Source organism: Calypte anna, chromosome 3, assembly GCF_003957555.1.
Source record: "Calypte anna isolate BGI_N300 chromosome 3, bCalAnn1_v1.p, whole genome shotgun sequence".
Classification (NCBI taxonomy): Eukaryota; Metazoa; Chordata; class Aves; order Apodiformes; family Trochilidae; genus Calypte; species Calypte anna.
In genome coordinates this window covers 103,972,833-103,993,668 of record NC_044246.1, presented here as the reverse complement: position 1 = coordinate 103,993,668, position 20,836 = coordinate 103,972,833, and the positions used below count along the sequence as shown (strand labels likewise).

At 37.6% G+C, this 20,836-nt stretch overlaps 1 protein-coding gene across 1 annotated transcript; it reads right to left on the bottom strand.

Moving 5' to 3' along the window:
* Positions 1 to 892: 892 nt before the first annotated feature.
* On the bottom strand, positions 893 to 20,734 carry GEN1 (GEN1 Holliday junction 5' flap endonuclease). The gene is made up of 14 exons (XM_008495322.2): positions 20,630 to 20,734; positions 17,557 to 17,754; positions 15,733 to 15,919; positions 14,132 to 14,308; positions 11,750 to 11,860; positions 8,446 to 8,519; positions 7,882 to 7,973; positions 6,925 to 7,075; positions 6,771 to 6,807; positions 6,587 to 6,667; positions 5,049 to 5,179; positions 3,397 to 3,458; positions 2,736 to 2,879; positions 893 to 2,522 (listed from the first exon to the last, which is right to left on the bottom strand). The coding sequence occupies exons 2-14, from the start codon at positions 17,715 to 17,717 to the stop codon at positions 1,141 to 1,143; spliced, it is 2,790 nt and encodes a 929-aa protein (XP_008493544.2). The 5' UTR covers positions 17,718 to 17,754; positions 20,630 to 20,734; the 3' UTR covers positions 893 to 1,140.
* Positions 20,735 to 20,836: the final 102 nt, after the last annotated feature.

Genomic DNA, 20,836 nt, shown 5'->3' with positions numbered 1-20,836 from the left:
CAGCTTATATTATCTATAGACTACCTATTTCTGTGTTTAGCTTCCCAACTTCTAAAGCCTTTGAAAGTCTCTTTGTGAAGAAACAATTGACATTTTCCTTAAGAAATGGCTGTTCTTGCTTTCAGTTGCTAACATTGTATCTTGGTCACAGTGGCCCTCCTTCTGGTTGGTCTATAGAAAAACATGAAGATTTAAGGGCAGGCAAGGAGACATTTTCTAGTAAGCTGTTGAAGGCAACTGTTTTTAAACATATGAAAAGAGACTGCCTCTATATTAGAGCAGTAGGAATAACACCTTCAAAATTGCATTTCAATTCAAGTTCCCTTTTTACAAAAAATATTTGCATGGTATTATTTAAAGAATCTGCAATATCATCATTAAATTTTGATTTTCTGTAACTTCATCTTCATTTTATTATAAGAAGTGAGTGTAAGATGGGATATCATATGTTAAATAAAAAATGCCTCAAACTATAAACACTTGATCAAAACAGCCATCCATTTTCCTTAAATATTAGGTTTAACAGCTACAAAACCAGAATATTCTTACATGGCTTATTCTATTCTTTGAAAGATGTACATGCACAAAGAACAGCTTACTATAGGGCATGGCAGATACAAATATAGACATCCTTCAAGGTACATCTGCTGTGTCTCTCTGGGCCTTTCAGATATAATCAACACAACATGCATCCCAGAATTAAAAAAAAAAATATTAAAACTAGCAAAATTAAGCTAATGGAGCAGAACAGAAAATTTCAGTTGGAAAAAGCCATGTTACTTAATCTTATTAAGAATGCTTAACAGCAGTGCAGGCACTGTTTTATTAAGTGTGGTTTAATAAGAAGATTAATACCTGTACACAAAATCCTCACAACTGTCTAGCAAAAACCCCACCTTATTTGGTAAATAAACCTCACTGCTCTCTTATATACTATATTCTATTGCTTCTGTATCAAGTTCAGATGTAATCAAGTCCAGAAGAACAGGTACTTCCCTACTTCTGCTATAGAGTTAGTTTCAAACTTCAGCTCCAGTATTTTACATAGCCCTTCTTGTTCATAAAAAATGCCCACTAAAAATTGATAGAGCATACTAAAGAAACTTTGAGAAAGAAACCTCAAGAGCTGAAGGTTCAGAGTTAATTGTTATAAGAACCTGTTTTATGGAGAACCTGATTGATTTTCATTCTTCCTTTTAGTCTTTCAGACAGGGGAAGGGGACTGTCTGCCCACGTGTAAGTTGGAACAGTGCTTTTGGCTTGCTGAGTGGGAGCAGAACCTGACCTCTCAAATGGCTGCTCTAGACTTTGGGAACAACCAACTTCCCCTCCAGAGGATGGTTTTGGAGATACTTGCAATGAAAAACTATTACCAGCTTTTTTGAAACTGGTCATCTTCTTCTCTTTAATTATAAGTGCTGAGTCACTGTTTGTTCTTTTGCTAGTAACAGCTTTACTCCTTTCCTTTGTGAAACATTGTTTAAACTGACCAGGGTTCAGTTGCCTTTTCTGATGCTCATAAATCAGATTTTCCTTCATGTTCTCATCATCACTCTCTTCACTAGAATGACATCTGTTCTGACACACACTCTTTTTAAAAGAAGTTTTCCACATAGTTTGATTACAAGGTTTTTTAATGTGGCAGTCAGTCACATCTGCTGGCTTTTGAGACACTGGAAGCATTTCAAACCCATGATGTAGTGCCTTTGTTATTTGCCCACTGAGAGCTAGAGATGTTGAAGTGCTTGTATTAGGGTCTTTTTCCAGCCTTTCAGCCAGCCTGTCAGCTTTTTTGTATTGACCTTGATCAATATGTCCACTGGAGTCCCTTCCATAGTCTTCCAGTAGCACATTTTTACCTTCCTGACACAGTGAAGAGACATCATCTTTACTGGGATTCCATGTTTCTTTTGTTTGTTTAAGACATTTCAAAGACTCCACTTGCATTACATCTTCAGAAAACAAAGGGTTTGGTTGAATGGAAGTCTTCTTAAGTATCTGCTCACTTAAAGACCACTTCTGAAATTGTCCTGTAGCATCACCTAAAATCAAACCATCTGCACCACCAGACTTCACAGCATCAGAATATTCTGAGCTATTTCTCACTGTTTCGTGACCTGGTGGATGCAAGTGCTTCATGCATGTAGCTAAGTCAGTTGCTGGATCATGGGTATCACATCCATGGGCTGGTGCAGAGCTGATGAAAGTTCCTTCACAATCAGTGCTGCTCAGCTGCAGACCAGCTGTTACAGAGGAAGAGGATGTCATTCTGGAGTTTTTAGTGAATGGTGCAGATGAGTCAGCCAATGTTTGAACAGCTGTTATGTAGGAAGCCATGGCTGATGTTCCATCTTTTGATTCCATGCTTCTCTGCTCTATCTGATCTTCTGGAATTTTTATAACTGACCTGTCTTGCACAGAAAAAATTCCACACCTAGATTTTAAATTCATTTGAGACAGAAGATTGCTAACTTCATCATAAACATTTGATAATTCCTTTTCTATTGGTCTGTGTTTCTTGTCTGAAAAAAAAAAAATAAAAGGGACATATCAAAAGGTCATATTAACCACAGATCCTAATGCTAAATTGTAAAACAGTAAGATAAAAGAACAGTTCCTGCCCTGATTTTGACAAAACATGATATCCTACAATAGCAGGAGAAATGTTTGTTACATTTGATTCTTGTATCCTACTAAGTCCCACAAGTTCATAAGAAATAAGCTTTTTGGCTTACTTTTCTGTTTCCTCTTCAGACCTTCTGACCTTTCCACTTGATAAAGGTCAACAACATCAGGATAAGCAGCCTGAAACAGAGACTCCTCTTCTACTGTGACTACAAACAACTCTGGAGGCTCATCTTCTGCATCAACGTAATGTTCTAAAAAATGAGTGAATGTACATTACACACACATATCAATGTTTGGAAAAGGAAAACAAACCCAAAAGATTTGAGTACAAAAAAAGGTATGTAAAAAGGTCATTTGTACAATGTCTGACACTTAGCCACAAGTGAAGTCTTTTTCTTTCTGCCAGTCTCGTCGCTCAAAGAAGAACTCTGAAGGTAGAAGTCTGTCAGCAGGGAATAATTTCTAGCTCATAAACAGACACAGCTTGAGGTACATAATGAAATATGATATGAAATATAGCATCCAGATCTCACTAAGATGTACCAGAAGTACCTGAAGACTGCGTCCCTTGCTTTCTAGGCAGATTTTTTTTTTAAAGCACTGCTCTTACTTCCAGGGTATGTGAAACTCGATGCAAATTTTGTTGTTTTCATAGAAGTTTCCATCTTAGCCACATTTCACTGCCTTATGTTTTCAAACTCTGTTCTTCTTTAAAGCATTTTTCTATGAATAACCTTGTTCTATAATGTAAGTAGAGATCAGACAAACCTGGCTTTTGCCACTCAATTTCAAAACAAGGAATTCCATTTTTAACACGTGTCTTGACTATCCTGTAATAACAAAAAGAAGCCCATTTGATGATTGTTTAAACAGGGAAGGAAAAATCTAAGTTACTTAAAAATAATTCAGTACTGTAATTTGTAATAATTGAAAGGAAATCATAATCTTGTATTAACAAAATTAATATAACTTTTAAAAATACACTACTTCCATGTATAGGTTATACAATGAAATTTTGGGTCTAGATTTTAGTAACAAAACATTTAATGCTACAGCTCAGAGGACCATAACAAGAAACCAAAAAGCTATTCTGTAACAACCAACCAAAACAGATTCCTACAAACATCAGTTTGGTTTCCTCTTTGTGTTTTTAAACACTTGTTAACAAAATAATCTTCTTGAGCATGCACAATCTGTCGTTAAAACTCCTGAAACACTACAATGTGTTATAAGCAGAGGATATCAGTAATTTGTTCATCAAGGTAAATGCTGGTAATTTATCCAATCAGTCTCTCAATTCTTCTTTTCCACCAGTAATAATTTACCCAGAAGAGGTACTATTGAATTGCTAATGATTGTCCTTTGTCCTCCAAAATTAAGGTCTGTAAGATCTTCAACAGCATCAAGAAACATGAAAAAACTACTACCTGCAATATAAAAATTTCAGGGGGCAATTTGGGTTTCACTTGAGAAATAAAATCTGAGAGGTGTCCCTACCCATGGCAGCGGGGCCAGAAACAGATGAGCTTTAAAACGTCCCATCCAACTCAAACCATTCCAGGATTCTATCACATAGTCAGACACTAAGGTAAAATATATAATAATTCCCTTCACATGGGGAAGTTAAATTCAGATTTTCTGTAGCTGTAATGTTTATAATGTTAAAATGTAGATGTAAATGTTTATGTAAGTTTAAGAAAAGATTAGATAATTAAAAAAAATACATACACTAAGGTGAACAGTTTAAGAAGGTATTAATTCTGGCTCAGAAAAACCCTGAGTAACAGAAACCTGAATGGTGAAACAATATCTACAGTAAAATAGTTACATACTTATCTTGGGTTTTTTTCCTGCATATCCATTTTTAGTAATAGGATACTTAGACATTTTTATGTTCATAAATGCAGCAGTCCTTAATGGAAATGTTGCTTTGAGAAGAACAGGCAGCAGAACAGAACTGCAAGCCAATGATTTCATCAGACACCTGAACATCAGGACAATGAAAGTCAGAAGGTCTGGTAAGAAACCAGAAACTATGACCTAATCTGTAAGATGCTTATTTCCAAGTGACTTGTGGCTTCCTGTGACTCACAGAAGTCAACTGAACTGCTAACAACCTGAGCAGAGGATTAAACCTGTAGTGCTAAATCTCATGTGCAGATCCAAGGAAACAGCACAGAAAGTGTAGGAAAAAGCAGGCTTTGTCAGTTAGACTGAAACTGCTATATGTATACTTTGTGCAGCAGTAGTATAAGAATTGGTGTATTGATCTAGATTTTTGCCTCTATTCAAAATGAACACGAAGTTTGAAATAGAGATTGAAGAAAGCCATTGTATTTCCATGAAAAAGGAAGAAAAAACACAACTTTCTTTCAGCCACAGAAGTAAGCATATTAAGATTAAAAAACCAAAAACATTACCGTATTGCCTGCAGTTGTTTTGAATCAATACATCCAGATTTTCTCTGGATCATATCATAAAGTGTCAATAGGGGTAACAGTTTCTTACAAGAGTAATGCTTAGGCCATTCCATCTTCTCAGCAGCAAATATCTGTCAGTACAAAAACACAACCCAAACTTTAAAACTCTCTTATTCTGTTAGACAGGATGCTGTGTAATGCTACTATACATTACTGCAGGGCCTAACAATATCTCACTGCCAAGGGATGGAAGCTGTAAGAGGGAAGGTTCACAGCTGTCAATAACAGGCAAGAGAAATGGTTGTGTAGCTGGGGAAGCAAGAATAAGATGGCTATTACATCTGATCAGGCTACATCTGATCGGATTCAGATCAGTTATACATGAAAATTATGGATTTTGCATGTGAGAGGAGGAACACTGAATTTCATGGGAGTTACACTACTCAGAGGTCTATTACCCTACACATAATTCTCACATGCTGTCATCAGTCCCAGAAAACTAAACATTGTTAAAGATTTGCTTTTCCCAATAAAAAACAAAATATAAACAATTCTTGGAAAACAATGATAACATACATATATTAACACCCTCCTCAGCTCCCACCTCTTCACACCAACCCCAGCCCCCAAAGCCTCACTGGTTATTTATCCTTTCTCTATGGAGAGAGCAATAAATTACTTCTTTTGAGCTTTGTGCACTTTGAATTAAAGAGATCTGAACTTGAAAATTATCCATATTGTGCTAAACACTTGTGCAGGCTTGCTCAAACATTGGAACATGCTTCCTCCAGAGGTGGTCAATGCCCAAAGATATCAATGTTTAAGTGGCACGTGGACAATATATAGTAATATGGTTTAACTTGGTCAGCCCTGGAGTGGTCAGCCAGTAGGACTAGATGATTGTTGTAGGTCTCTAAATCAAAACAGTCTCGTCTATTCTAAATACAAGCCTGCTACCTGGTTTTGGACAAAGAGGCAAAATTCAGAATAAAGGCCACTTCTGCTTGCTACATACAAAAGCTGGTTCTGAGCAAAAAAAAAAAAAAGTGTCCACAATCATGACTTACCAATATCCAAAGTTACCATATATGCATTTTACCATTGTGACAATGAAACAAGTGCTAGTAAAAAGCTGTATCCATTAATACCTTTATAAGAGGTGGGTGAAAACAAAAAAGATGACATCCCTGATGCAGACATTATGTCGTATAACCATGTAGTACTTTACACACTATATGGATTATGCAGCACTCAGAACAACTCAGTCTAGTAATACTGGACAGTAACCCAAAAAAACATAGCAAGTGACCTTTTTTCTGAGTTCTTTTTTCCACTTTTCCACATACCTCTTTACATTAACTGTTCTCAAAGTCTTCCATTTTAGACTTTAAAAAATGAAGTCTATTAAGAAGTTGTTGCAAGATTCTTTAACTCTTACTTCCAGCAAAGTTACCAATGAAGATCAAAATTACCTGACATGCTTTCCTTACTAATAAACAAAAAACTACAAAGCTAAATATACAGTATTTTGTACATACCTGAAAGGACAATAACTTTGGCCTTTGACATTCCTTTATCTTGATCAATTTATTCTTGTTTATAAGAAATTCTTGGATAACCTTGAGATAAAACAAAAAAAAGAGACAGTTTAAGCAAGGGCAGAACTTCGAGATTTCAATTAATTGATTAGAAAAATTATCTTTGAATAGGTTTGCTTGTTACCTCAGAGAATGGAAAGCCCTCACAACTGTTACATTTTCTGCAGGCAAAACAAATGTGTTAGGGACTGAATACAAATGGGAAAAATGCAGAATTTAAATGCTCACCCTGCACATGAATGCAAGGAAAAGCAGTTCAATTTTCAAGACATTCCTACTTTCTGATACTGTCCTCCACTGCACTTGCTTGATTTTCTTGCTCTATCTGATGCCATTCACAAGGGCAGCAGTATTTGGAGTCACTGGGTTTGCAGTATCTTGTGGTTTCACAGATTTTACATCCATTCTGCTCATGTTCCTTGTAAGATCCTACAGAAGCAGATGCACAAAGTGTGAGGATGAAAAAACAGGTTTCCAAAATCTCCAAATGTACAAAGCTAATAGTACAAATAAAAAGCTCAGAACATATGAATCTGACATGAATAGAAGCTGAAAGCAGATCTGAGTACATTAGCTGCATTTATAAATCCAGTGAAATGTGATAAGCATGATCAAGATTTCAAATTTTTGACCTCTTTTTCCACAAGTTTCAGGCCTTATGTTGAAAACTTTATTTCTTTAAAACCTACAGAAGAGTCCGTGGCCTCCTGACAAATGTATATATGTAACAGAGTTGAGACAAAATTTTCCCTCTCTAAGCAATGGATTTGAATGAATTCACTGATCAAAGATGCTACCAAAATGAGGTTCCTTGACATTAATTTCTTTTTAAGAAAATACAGTAAAAGCCAGCAACGCTAATGCCTTTAATTCTTTAGATCCAAGATCAATTTTGGCAACTAAAATAATAGTTGCATGTCAGTATAGAGTATTTTCTTTACTGATAATGTTAAAAAGGCAAACATCTGAGGTCACAAAATGACACTGGGTAACATTCCATCTGCTATCAACTTGGTTCACATGTGAAGAAAAGTAGTCCCCAGCCTTTAAATTTTTTATATAAAATACATATACACAATATTGAAAATGCATAGAGAAGCTGAATGACAAGAAAAGCAGGTTTTATTACTAGTTAAAGCCCTCCAAAATCAAAAACCCCCAATCCATTTCACACACCCAAACCAAAACTTAACTAAGGAGGCTAAAGATAAATATTCAGGGCTTTTCACACTGACCTGGATGATGGCACTCAGAACAGTGAACTACCCTTTTAACAACCAAAGCTGTGTTATTATCATACTGAAAGTGGTTTTTCCATTGCTCAAACCTAAAAGGATGATATTAAAAGGATTAAGAAATATTTCTAACTTTCATAATTAAAATAAAGAACAGAAAAATACTTCCTTTATACTTCTCAGGATTCTACCCAAGAGACAGTTTTCTAACTTATGAAATTTACTCTTATAGTACATTATCTGATTGTTTTTTCAGTATTGACACATAAATGCTGACAGAAACACAGAAAGCATCTGATGTATCATGCCCTGATGCACAACCCACTTAAAAAGTAGCAAGTCTTTCACCTGACTCTTCCTTTACAATGTAGCTCTTCCTTTCTCAAGAGCTTGGAGCCATCTTGCACAGCGAAACATAGAATTCATTCAGCAAACCAAGTACAGAATGTTGTAATCTCCTTCCCTCCCACCCCCAAATAAAGAAGTAGAAACATGTCTTGCAATTACGAGCCAGTCTGAATAAAATCAAAGTACTTCAGAACACAACATAAATCTTCATTTTACCTTTGCAGTAAGTTTTGACCTCGCAAATTCTCAATTAACTTTAAAGCTTGTTCCTTCCCAACTCCTGGAACACCCTAGAGAAACAGAAACATTATTTAATGACAAACAGAAAGTATTTGGATTTTCATAAAAACTAGCATTCATAACATTATAAAAACAAAAACAATAAAACAAGCAAACAAAACAAAAAAACCCCCAGATGTTGATAATAAATTGAGAAAATTAATTTTTGACCAAGTTCTGAAGTCAGAGAAGGTAACGTATAACAGCTGTGCACAAGATGTTCTTACACTCAATAGCAGTTTGGAAGAAACAAGGTAGAGAACGAATGTAGCAGAAGGCAACAGGAAATGACGTTTAGTTTGGTTTGGTTTACTTGTTATCTACAACAGGCCAACAATACTGGTAACATTGCCAGCTGTCAGAGAACTGAAACTTTTCATACTTGTCTTGGGAGGACAAGACAAACAGACATTTTGGATACTAGAGTAAAAAGGCTGGAATTTAAAAGACAGAACAAACCAAGGAAAAAGCTTTCACTCACAGGAAGGAGATGCTTCATGGCAACAGAAAAAACTTTTAGTATTTGAAAACCTCAAGCACTTACATAAAATCACTTCTGAGAAGTGTCAAAAAATGTGCAAGAACATTTTCTGAAAATTAATTAAACCTCCCAATAAAACCACAAACCAAAAAATTCCTCTCTCCCTTTCAACAATTACTTGCTTGGTTTTAATATTTAATCCACTATTACATCTGCAGTATACATGTCATAATAGGAAAAAGGACTACCACTACAGGTGATAGGGTCAGCAAATCTTTTCAGAGAATCACAGAATGGTTTGGATTGGAAGGGACCTTTAAAGGTGATGTAGTCCACCCTTCCTGCAATGAGGAGGGACACCTTCAACTGTATCAGGTTGCTCTAAGCACCAGCCAACCTCACCTTGGAGGTTCCAGGAACTCTGCTCATGGACTGAGATCCAGAACTTTGTAGTAACCCCTAGACATGCTGCAGATATAGTCAGTTGATTCAAACAATCAGAGGAGGGGTACAAAACCGATCAGACAGATAGATATTCACCTATCAGAAAAAGCTGAGAGAGTTGGGGTTGTTCAGCGTGGAGAACAGGGAGATCCTACTGTGCCCTTCTAGTACTTAAAGGCAGATTATGAGAAAGGTGGAGACAAACTTTTTAGCAGTACCCAGAACAAGGAGTAATGGTTTAAAACTAAAAGAGGGTAGATTCAGACTAGATATAAGGAAGGAATTCTTTCCTGTGTGGGTGAAAACTTTGGCACAGGTTGCTGGAGGTGGTAGATGCCCCAGTCCCTGGAAACAATCAAAATAAGCTTGGACAGAACTCTGAGCAACACGATCTAGTTGAAGATATCCCTGTTCATCACAGGGGGATGAACCAGATGACTGTGCTGTTTTTGTGTGGTGGGGCTTTGGTAGAGAAGGAAAGGCCAAAGGGTGTCTCTTGTGAGATCTTGCTGGAAGCCTCCTGGGATCCAAAGCTGGACTCACCTCTGGCCAAAGCCAAGTCAGTCAGCAATGGTGATAAGCCTCTGCAATTAAAATATTTATGAGGGGTAAAAGGAAAATGCTAGAAGACCTGCAAGAGAGAGAAGATGGAAGGTGAGCACAAAAGAGAAATCAGGAGCAAAGTAATTTGGGCCTGAGAAGAAGTGAGATGTGGGGGAATGTGCTTTTAAGATCTGGTTTTGTTTCACATGATCCTGCTCTCATTTGATTGGTGAGAAATTAAATAGATTGTTTTCTCCTAGGTCAGGCCTAATTTGTCTGTGATGCCTAGTGGAGAGTGATCCCTCCCTGTCCTCGTTTTTCATTACATTTTCATTACATTTTCTCCTCCACATCTCACAGTGGGGGGATAAGTGAGCAAGCAAACTCGAAGTTCTTTTTTGCTGGCTGGGCCTAAAACCACAATGACCTTTACAAGCCCCTTCCAACCCAAATTATCCCAGGATTGAAAACATTTTTTCCTGTATTGCCTTTCCAGTTCCTCTTTCAATCCTTACTCTGTCTTGCCAAGAATGAGTATAGTTACATATAAGGGTACTACATTGAGGGTACTCTCTACAGCATTATTACAAATAAATCTAAAACTTATTTTTATCCAGCTGTAATGGCTGAACTGACTATAAGCATCAAATAAATGTACATTCAAAGCCAGTTCTCATTGGACTTCAGCCATACACTCATGCAGAGTCAGATATTCAGCTTCTGCAAGGAAAGCATTGTTTTGATACATACTCAACAAAAGAGGGGCATACAGTGGTATTCTCATTTATTTGTTCTGCTAATCCCCATTCCCAAAGAAGTCCTGTAATCCATCCTTCCTCAGAAGTTGCTGTCTTTATCCATTTTGCTGGACTGCACTAACTCAAAACCCCTCCCTCGTATTACACATTCATGACACTTCAGGACTGTGTGGGAACCTGGGGGCTGCTTGCACCATGAAAATGGACTGAGGAAAGAGAGGAAAGAGGGGAAGAAAACTCCTTTAACAGAAGAAAGGCTTAACAAAAAAAAAAATGTGGAGCTATTTGCTCTTTCAGCATTACCAACTATTCAAGAACACAGTTTTATCAAAATGGGACATGATGATTTAAGAATAATTAGATATCCGTTGCAAGCCTGAATGGGTGCAACAGGTGCCTGAATACACTGTATGAAAAAAAGGAAAAAACAAAACAAAACACCAAAACAAAACAACCCCCCCCAAACAAACAAAGGAAAAAGTTGAAGTACCTATGAGTTACCTTTCAAATAGGTGACTTTCTCATAAATCATATATTTATGATAAAGTTCAATAATGTATATTTCTAAATATAGAACTAAAATGGAAGACATTAAACTGCATTACTAATAACTACAGTTCAAAGCCATCACTACCAACTCTTCCAAACAGCACAAAGCCATTTTTTTCTCATTTTCCATAGCTACTCTGCCAGGAATGTGCTTATAGGCAAATTGGTATAAAGCATCCTCACAAACAACAGAGTTCTCACACTTCTGCTCTAAACTTTTGTCTCTACCTGCATTATAGGAAAAGCTTAGAACACCTTTAGATACATAAACAGCTTTAGAAAGATTAATGTCCATTAACATCTAAGCCTTCACAAAATTTACAGGGACTTACTAAACATCTTCTTCAACTAGATCTCAGAAATCATGCATTGGCTACAGTTTTGTCAGCATGCACATCTCCCTTGATTAGCTGGTTGTATTTCAAGACAGTTTAAGTATCCAATAAAAATTAATTATATCACTTGCCTTTGGAAGATAATCACAACCCAGAAGAACAGCTAGCCCAATCAAAGACTCTCTGTTACAACCAAGCTTCTCCTTAATAGAAGACATTGTGTAACAGTCAAGATGTTGATCCTGCAAGAGAAATTTATTGCATGTTATTTCTGCAACATCAGGCCAGTTCCTTTCCTAAGTCAAATTCAGTTATGACTGCTTATTGTAGTGTCCTGAAAAGAATAACCATCTCAAAACAGCTGCCCTGATAAAATGGACATTGTACTTGGGTGGGATCCTCATTCAGTAAGCCACCTGGACTCTCTTCTGTCAAAGAGAGACCCTTATTTGGGCAGCCACCCTGATAAGTGTGGCCCTGTTGTCCCAAGAGCAGCCCCTCCTTCAGTGGTCATTCCAGTAAGCTGAACACTGGCCTGGCAAGGGGAGCTCTGTTTGATGGCCACCCTGATAGGCAGAAACTTTCCTATTCGATAAGGGAGAGGGGCAGGCAAGCTGCACCCTGTAGAGGCAGAGTGACATCTTGTGTGTGCCCTGGGTAAGGCCAATGAAGAGAGTGCATGTGCAGAAATATCCCATCTGGAGGGACCCAAGTGAACACTCTGCTGTGCAAGAGATGCCAAAGCCCTCCTCCCCACCCCCCCCAAAAGGTGGGGTCAGGTGGCATAAGAGAGGCACACTCAAAATGCTGGATGCACACCCGCCATCCAAGGTTCACAACTTCCTACCAAGATCATCACTGGATTCAAGGGTGGTGATATCTTTCCTCTCTCCTCTTTTTTCTCTTTCTCTCTCTCTCTGTTCCTAACCTTATCTTGGCAGGTATGGGTAAACTTTGTTGAATTTTACAATCTGTTACTTTGTTAAGTTTTGTTAGTTATAACTTGTTGTTTTGACAATTTCCTTAAATTTTGCTAAATTCTGCTATTGCTAATCCATTGCTTTAAAATCACCATTGTTTCTAATTCTGCTAGTTGTAATCTGACACTCTTAATAATCTTACACACTTTTAAGTAAAGTCGTGTTTTGTACAAACCTCTTGGGTAATAATTTTACTCCTAGAGTACTGTGCAGAGAATTCTCAAATTTAAATCTCACCAAATGGGTTGTTAAAAGAGATTAAGAGGAGAATTGGGCCAAGCTGCACCTAGGCTCCTCTCTGAAGGAGTTTAGAAAGCAAGGGGCTCCAATAGGAATCTCTCTGGGTCAACCCTCACCTCTAGGGAATTCTACCCATGCCCACTCTTTGGGGTGTGACATTTGGTTTGGGCCCCAACCTCTGGGGAGCTGTGCTCACTTTGTGAGATGTGACAATGCCACACCCACCTTGTGGGCTGTGCCACTTATCCACCCCTATTCACCCACATCTGCAGGAAATCAGCATATGCTATAAGAGGAGCCTGATATCAAAAAGAAAAAAAAAAAAGCAACAATTAAAATTTACAATGTAAGACATGGACACCACAGGAATAAGTACAGTTATGGAATTTTAATTTTTAATTATGGGCATTAGCTGTTGAAAGAAACTCAAGTAAGCCAAGGGGTATTTTTATGGTTTATATTGTAAACAGTATTGTACAAATGTGTGGCAAAACTAATATTATCCAGTGCTAGTGGCTGTGTAACTCATCTAAGGAACAGCAGTTTTTAAAATCCATGTAAACACTTTAATGTGCTACTTGAGTAAAATAAAAAAAAAATTAAATTAATTAAAATGTTACCTAGCATATTAGACATGAGCTAAGGAAACACATGAGGCTTTAAAGTAGGGACTCAAACACAACATAAAATCAAGATTAACACGATTCAAAACACAGGACACTGTCTTCTGCCACTTCCATGCCGCCCTCCAAGAAAAAAAACCAAACAAAAAAAACAAAAAACCACCAAAAAACCCCAATCCAAACACAATTACAAGCTGGGCAGAGAATGGAATTAAAGAAGCCCTGAAGAAAAGGACTTGAGGGTGTTGGCTGATGAGAAGCTCAACATGAGCTGGCACTGCATGCCTGTAGCCCAGAAATCCAAAACAAGAATCATCAGCATGTCAAGGGAGGGGATTCTCCTCCTCTGATCTGCTCTTCTGGTACCCCACCTGCAGTACTGTGTCTGGTTCCAGAGCCCCCAACACAAGGACATGAAGATGTTGAAACAACTCCAGAGAAGGGCCACAAAGATCATCAGAGGGCTAGAGCATCTGTCCTATTAGAGGTTTTGCTTTCACATCCAATACACAGACTACCAGTGAATCAACCAAAATGCACCCATCTTATGCGTTATTTTAAACAAACTCTGATACTAGAGCATAAGTGCAGCAATATCTGTTTCTGGTCCCTTCTTTAAATTTTTGGGAAGAATCTAAAGAGAAGGTGAGAATAGGATAAAGTACATTACCTTAGCACTCATAGCAAAGTTCCTGTAGACTGTCTGAGCTCCATATAAGAAGACATCTCCATCATTAGTAATGCATCCATCGACATGTCCTTTTGCATTTAAGTAAGCACACATTGCTTCTGCTTCCCCAGCTGCCTGAACCCAAGGGACTCCTAAACACTCCAGCAGTTCCAGACACTAGAAGTAATCCAGAAGGAATGAGAAACTGAATGCTGAATTAGATCCACTTATTACCATCCATTTTACTCAGACAAAAGTGTAAACAAAAGCTGCTACTGTTGCACTATGTGTAGAATGCAATTCCAACACAAGCACTACTTTAGGAGAAATATAGCATACAGTAATAGTCAAAAAAGCATTCAATTATTCACAAAGTATTAGTTACAGGACTTGAACACACCATGATTAATCACTACTCCTTCACAAAAATCTTTACACTTTAAATAGACTTAGGATGTTTTCAAATAACAGTAATAAAGGAATATTTAACTTTGTGAAGCAATGCTGCTGTTTATTCAAGTAGTAATACTGGGCCAGCATAGCCATCTTTCAACAGGCACCAGACTCCCTGAGAATATCAAGCATGAAAATACAGTACTGTCAGCCTAGTGAGACTGCACCACAGTGTAAGGCATGCTGATGTACACTCATTTATACTTCTGACACATTTCATGAAAAAAGAATTTATTTTAGAATTTAAGAACAAAATACAAATTGATGCATTAAATCCACTGAAGCCAAGAGTGTCTCACATTATATTTAATCAAATTTTGAATAGACAAAAACAGTTAAATATCTTCAACAATGAACAAAGAAGAAAATTACTGAATAGGAGGTAGTTGCAGAGTTGTCTCAACCATTTATACCAAGATAACTATACAGTCTTCCATTTAGCCTAATTCAGTAGTTTTCCAACAAGTGTGGCCTTCCAGCTATTCATCTGGTTTACCAAATGACAGATCTAGATTACAAAACATTCAGTGTACCCCTTTAAAAACATACTAACTTAGCTTACACAGGTACATAACACATCCCTGTTTTCATGTATACTCCAATGTTAGACAAAAGTATCATTAGTAACACTACAGAATCACAGGATTGTTCTGGTTAGAAAAGACCTTTAAGATCACCGAGTTCAACCATTAACCTAACTCTACCAAGTCCAGTGCTTAACCATATTGCTCAGCAGCACATCTGTACATCAAACACCTCCAGGGATGGTGACTCAACCACCTCTCTGGGCAGCCTATTTCAGTGTTTGATAACCCATTCAGTGAGGAAGTTTCTTCTAATATCCAATCTATACCTCCCCTGATACAACCAGGAAGCTCAATTTCTGTAATAAACACTCAAATATGACCATGGCTCACTGCAGTGTAACATGTAGGGGAATACAGACACAGAAATTATTCTGACAATATTCCTCTTCTACAACAGTCAACAGATGCTGTAAGGCCCAATTTCAAAGGAATATGTTCCCTCAGAACTGCTGAAATTTGTTGTGTAGAAAACTACGGATTCTTCTTAGGTCTTGCACCTTATTTTGTTAAGATTTTTTCTTATTGCATTAAAACACTGAAACACAACCCTCAGTTACTCACCTCTTTCAGCATGGCTTTAAATGAAGATCTCCCTGTTCTTGGAGGTCCAGCTTTTGTTGAAGGTCCATAGCGTACTTCGTTCCTCTTACTCATGGTGTCTGCTTTCAACTTGGGGGCCTCTCCTTCCATGACAAACACGAGTTTAATTCCCATTGATGTTAAGAAAGAGAACCGGAAAAATAGGTTTCTACAATAAAGCAAGGTGTTCCATAAGCTGCAGAATTAGCAAAGCCCAATTTCTTCAGCTATTTTCCTTGTATCCCTCAGCATACCCAAGGAACAAGCTTAGCTTTCTCTCCATCTTGTATGATCTATATCTTTTGTCTTTGATTAAAGTTGTTTTACTATGAGCTTGTAAAAGCTTTACAAAATTCCCCCCACAACACCATGTAAGGACAAAAAAAGTTTTAGTTTTTTTTCAAGGTGTAAAGATCTAAGTATATTTAAAAGACTTAAAAAAAAATTCAAAGTATGCTTCCAAACACATATACCCATGCTGATTCTTCTATATCAAATTTTAATCCCAAATCTATCAACACACATATATCAGGTACTGAAGTGACTGAATGATGGTTATACAGACTCAGACACCATTACCATGCAAATTTATTTCATATGCAAAACACTATCAGTAATGGGTGAAATTTTGCAAGGGAGCAATAACTATTCAGTCTGTGGCAGGAAAATTGAGAGCACTATCATCAGACTGCACATGCTTTTTCCAATAATTCCATAATAAATCTTTCAAAAAGTGTAGATCACACATTTGTATCTCTTTGATTGACATGGAAAGACTATTACTCTGGGTTTAATTTGTAAAGCTCATCTTCTCAGGCTAGCTCTACTTTCACAAATTATATAAAAATCAATTGCTTACAATAAATTTCTTTAAAATACTTAGCAAAACAATTTAATTTCCAACTGGCTGATAGTATTTCTAGTAGAATAAATAGTATATAGTATAGTATAGATAGTACAAAACTGTTCATTCCTATGCCTTGCTTTGGGAAGACTGCATAAGAGATCTGGACTGATGCTTCCACTCTACTGCACATAGGACATCTGATCAGATGTAATGCCTTTGGTCATGCTTCAAGTTTTAGCTAATTATCCATCTGGGGTCATAAGCATAATATTTTAAGAAGTTATTCTCCAAACATGCTGATACTTCATATCAGCTGAATTCAACAGAAGCCATGGGAGCATCTAGCAGTAGCTGGTAACTGTATTCTTAGGCTAACCAATAACAGGTAACTTCTGGAAAATTTGTATACATTTCAGTTTTTATCAGCATCATTTTTGGAAAATAGTGCTTTCAATTTACAGCTGCTCCTACTTGCTAACCCCTTAAGTATGTGATTAATTTAAATTAAATATATTCATATCCTACAAGGTTGCTCATAGGCCTGAAGAATGATACAAACATATTTAATTCAGCAAAGAGTTTAACTAAAATTATAATTTAAAAGCTACATCAGACTAGAGCATGCATGACTCTCAGTATGCTCTGAACTGACTAGCATTTAAACTGCTGTGATAAACAGTTGAAAATCCCATACTACCTTCCATTGTACAGCCTCAGAAACATACAGCAATTAACACACTGATTTGTGTCTCAAGCATTTCTATTTGAACCTAAGCATCAAGTTCAACCAGTATGACCGAGTTTTCACCTAAAAACCTTTATGCATGCAGCACAAGCAATACCAATAACAAAACCAAAACATTCTTACAAATTTTGGAGGCACTTTAGGTTTGAAAGAAGTACCACACCTAAATTAAACAGCTCCAAGACTTTTACAATAATTTATACAGGCACCATACCTCAGATGTGGCTTGGTAACTACTCCAACCATCTTTTTAACAGTCTGTGCTTCACAAACCCACAAACTTAAATCAACAGCAAGTGTTTTTCCTTTGAGAGTGCTCAAGCTGACAGGTTGTCTCACAGGCTCAAGGATTTGCCACAGATTAGTCACTCCCATTGTTCTAGCTTCTTTGTTGTCAGTGTAAAAGTTTTACCTGTGAAGTCCAAGCAAAATAAAATACTTTGAGAACATGAGTATGCTATGTTACAAACACAAGGTTTGGGAAATATTTAATTACCAGTTTTACTTTTACGAGCCAAGAATACTTGCAACTAAACCTTCTAATTGTATAGTGACTCTAGTTCACAGATGTTTTATCCCTAAATACCATTTTCAACTGTACATTTTCATTGCTAATAGACTGAACATAAACAAAACCAAAGTCAGTCGGGAAAAAACAAACCAAAACAAAAGAATTATACATTGTGTGTCCCTTACATATGCACAATCCAAACTTTGTTTAAAAGCAAACTACACCTCTACCTCTTTACTTCCTGAGGTGGTAGAATTCATATTAAGATTCTCCTGTTTAAATAGAAGTAAAGCTACTTGGGGATTATTTACAATGATGTCAGAACTTAAACTCTCCTTAGCATTTTAAGATGGCCTAAGCAATGTCAGAAGTTATATATTCTGGCTTGGAAAAGGCAAGTTGGACAGAGGGTACTGCAGCACTGGTTACTTAGAGGTTGCAAAATCTCTGATCTTGAAGATTTTCAAGATCTATCCAGCATATTGATGTATTCGATTAATCACTAGAATGTCTTGGGCTGGAAGGGACCTTAAATATAGCCTATTTTAATAATATAACACTGGTCTAAGTCCCCTTCTGAGCAGGGAATCAGCACTGATGACCTCCAGAGGCCCCTTCCAATAAACAGTTCGACGTTTGTATCACTGTGATTGCAGAAACACACCTATGTGTATTTTCTCATCATTTTAAGCCACTCCTGTACTGTCATATTGTACAAAGTTTGCCTCAGGCTTATTTATCTACTTCTCCCTTTCTCCCTAAATATTAGACGACAGGAACCAAATTGAATATGGAATGTTGTGTATTTCTTTCATCCTGAGTTTGAAACAACTGTATACTTAAAGTAAAGCCCTCTTTTGAATAAATAACTAGATGAGTAGCTACCTGTGCTCTGATACCTGCTTAAGAGACAAGAGAAGCTGTTACACTGTGTGTGCCCTCTAGCGAACACAATGACATCAAACTCAATCTGTCACACCACAGTCTGTCAGAACAGCAAGTCTGTCTTTGTAAGGTGCCTTGTTTTATACTCTAGAACTGTGTTAAAGCAAGGCAGCAAATCAATACATAATTTCTGCCATTTCAGAAATTCTTGTTTTGTTTTAAAATCAAGTTCTCATGTTAAAATTTAGTTTCAACAGAAACCATGTTTTTCTTCTTTGTTCAACTTCTTCAGTCACTCAATCTGATTTTTTTTTTTTTTTTTGCATTGACGGAACAATATATTGCTTTTGTTGATGTTATACCTCAAGCACATAAAACGACCGAAAAACATAAATAAATCACACCATTACATGGAATAATTTCTCGAAGTCCAGAATTATCGATTTCTCTCATGCATAGCTGAGGATAACAAAAGACATCCAAATCTTCTCAAAAGTATGTGAAATTCAGCTTCAGAGATGTTTAACATGAGAACACCCAGAAAAAAAAGGGAGATGTCTTTAGTGATAAAATAATTGTATTCCTGCCAGCCTACATCAATATACATTTTAAAAGAATTGGCTTACTTGTTTTTTAATATTGGTATGTAATGTCAAATGGTATTTTTTTAATAGGAAACACAAATACACTACAAACATGTAACATCCCACAAGAGTATTATTAATAAAGAAAAATATGTGGGGAAAAAACCAACAACATTTGACCTACAAACCTCTCCATTTTCATTACGAGGTAATAACAGATCATATTTGAGGACTAAAGTTTTCCTTACCCTCATTCAATGTATATCTAAGGCTGAATTCTGAAAGTCTAATGAGATATACATGTCCTTGCCTTTTTGAGGGTATTCTCTAAAATATTTCGATCTGGATCCTGTATCTAGACAGTTAGATTACTTTTATTAAAAGCAATAGGTCTACTCATTTTATTGAGGAGCTCTGCTCACCACCAGCCTCCAACCTTCTTATAGAGATGGTAACTTCCAAGGTAGGAAGACTGAACCTGATTGTTTTCATATACTGATAAAACACTGAATTATCAAATCACTGACTGAAAATTTAAACCAAAAATAACCCCCACAAAACCTTCTAAATTTCTCATTGGGCCAGCATATGCTATAGCTATATAATATTCGCCATTTATAAATTGTGTTTTAAGACTATATTCTACTTCATAGTCATTTATAGAGTAAGCCACTTATTTGAGAGTAAAACAGAAGACATTTAACACTGACGTTTAATTCAGAAACACGCTTTCACTCTTTACCAAAGCAACTTGCAAAGACTGCCAAGCATTTGCTTATATGTGTGTCTCGGAGGCCTTGCAATAAACAGAACGAAAGAAAAAAAGAAAACCTACGACTTCTAGAACAAGCCTCTCCCTCTCTGCGTTACTGCAAATATCCCAGCACCTGGCACAGATTTACCGATAAAGCTCAGCACCTGAACCTGTTACACATTCCTCATCAACCTCCTACGTTTTGTTTTCGTTTTTTTGTTTCCGCCGAGACAAGAACAAAAGCGAGAAGTTGCCTGAAAGCGAAATAAGCAGACTCTGAGGCAGCCTGAGCACAACCGTTTAAAATTCCCGCCTTGCTGGGCGGCAGGGATAACACCGCACGGCAGGGAAAGAGACGGGCGCTTCCCTGACCCTCTGTGAGACCTGGGGGTTCCTCTGCCCGCTCAGACGGCTGCGAGCAAAACGCTGACGGGGGCTGAGGTCTCCTGCCCCGCCATCCTCCCCCTCGCCCAGCTGCGGGCCAAACCGAAGCCCCCGACGCCTCCTCAGCGAAGGCAACTCAACCTTCCGGGGGGAGTTGGTAGAAACTTACAACCCGGCGCGAAACCCGGCCCAGCCGCTAACTCTCACGGTTCCCACAGCGCCGAGATGGGAACCCGCGGAGCAGCTCACCCACGCCGTGCTCCACAACCCCAACGGTCGCTCCCAGCAGGCACCGCCCCGGCGGCAGCTCCGCCCTCTGGAGACCATGGGGACCACGGAAACTGCGGCCTCGGGGCTGGGGGCGGGAGCGCGCAGG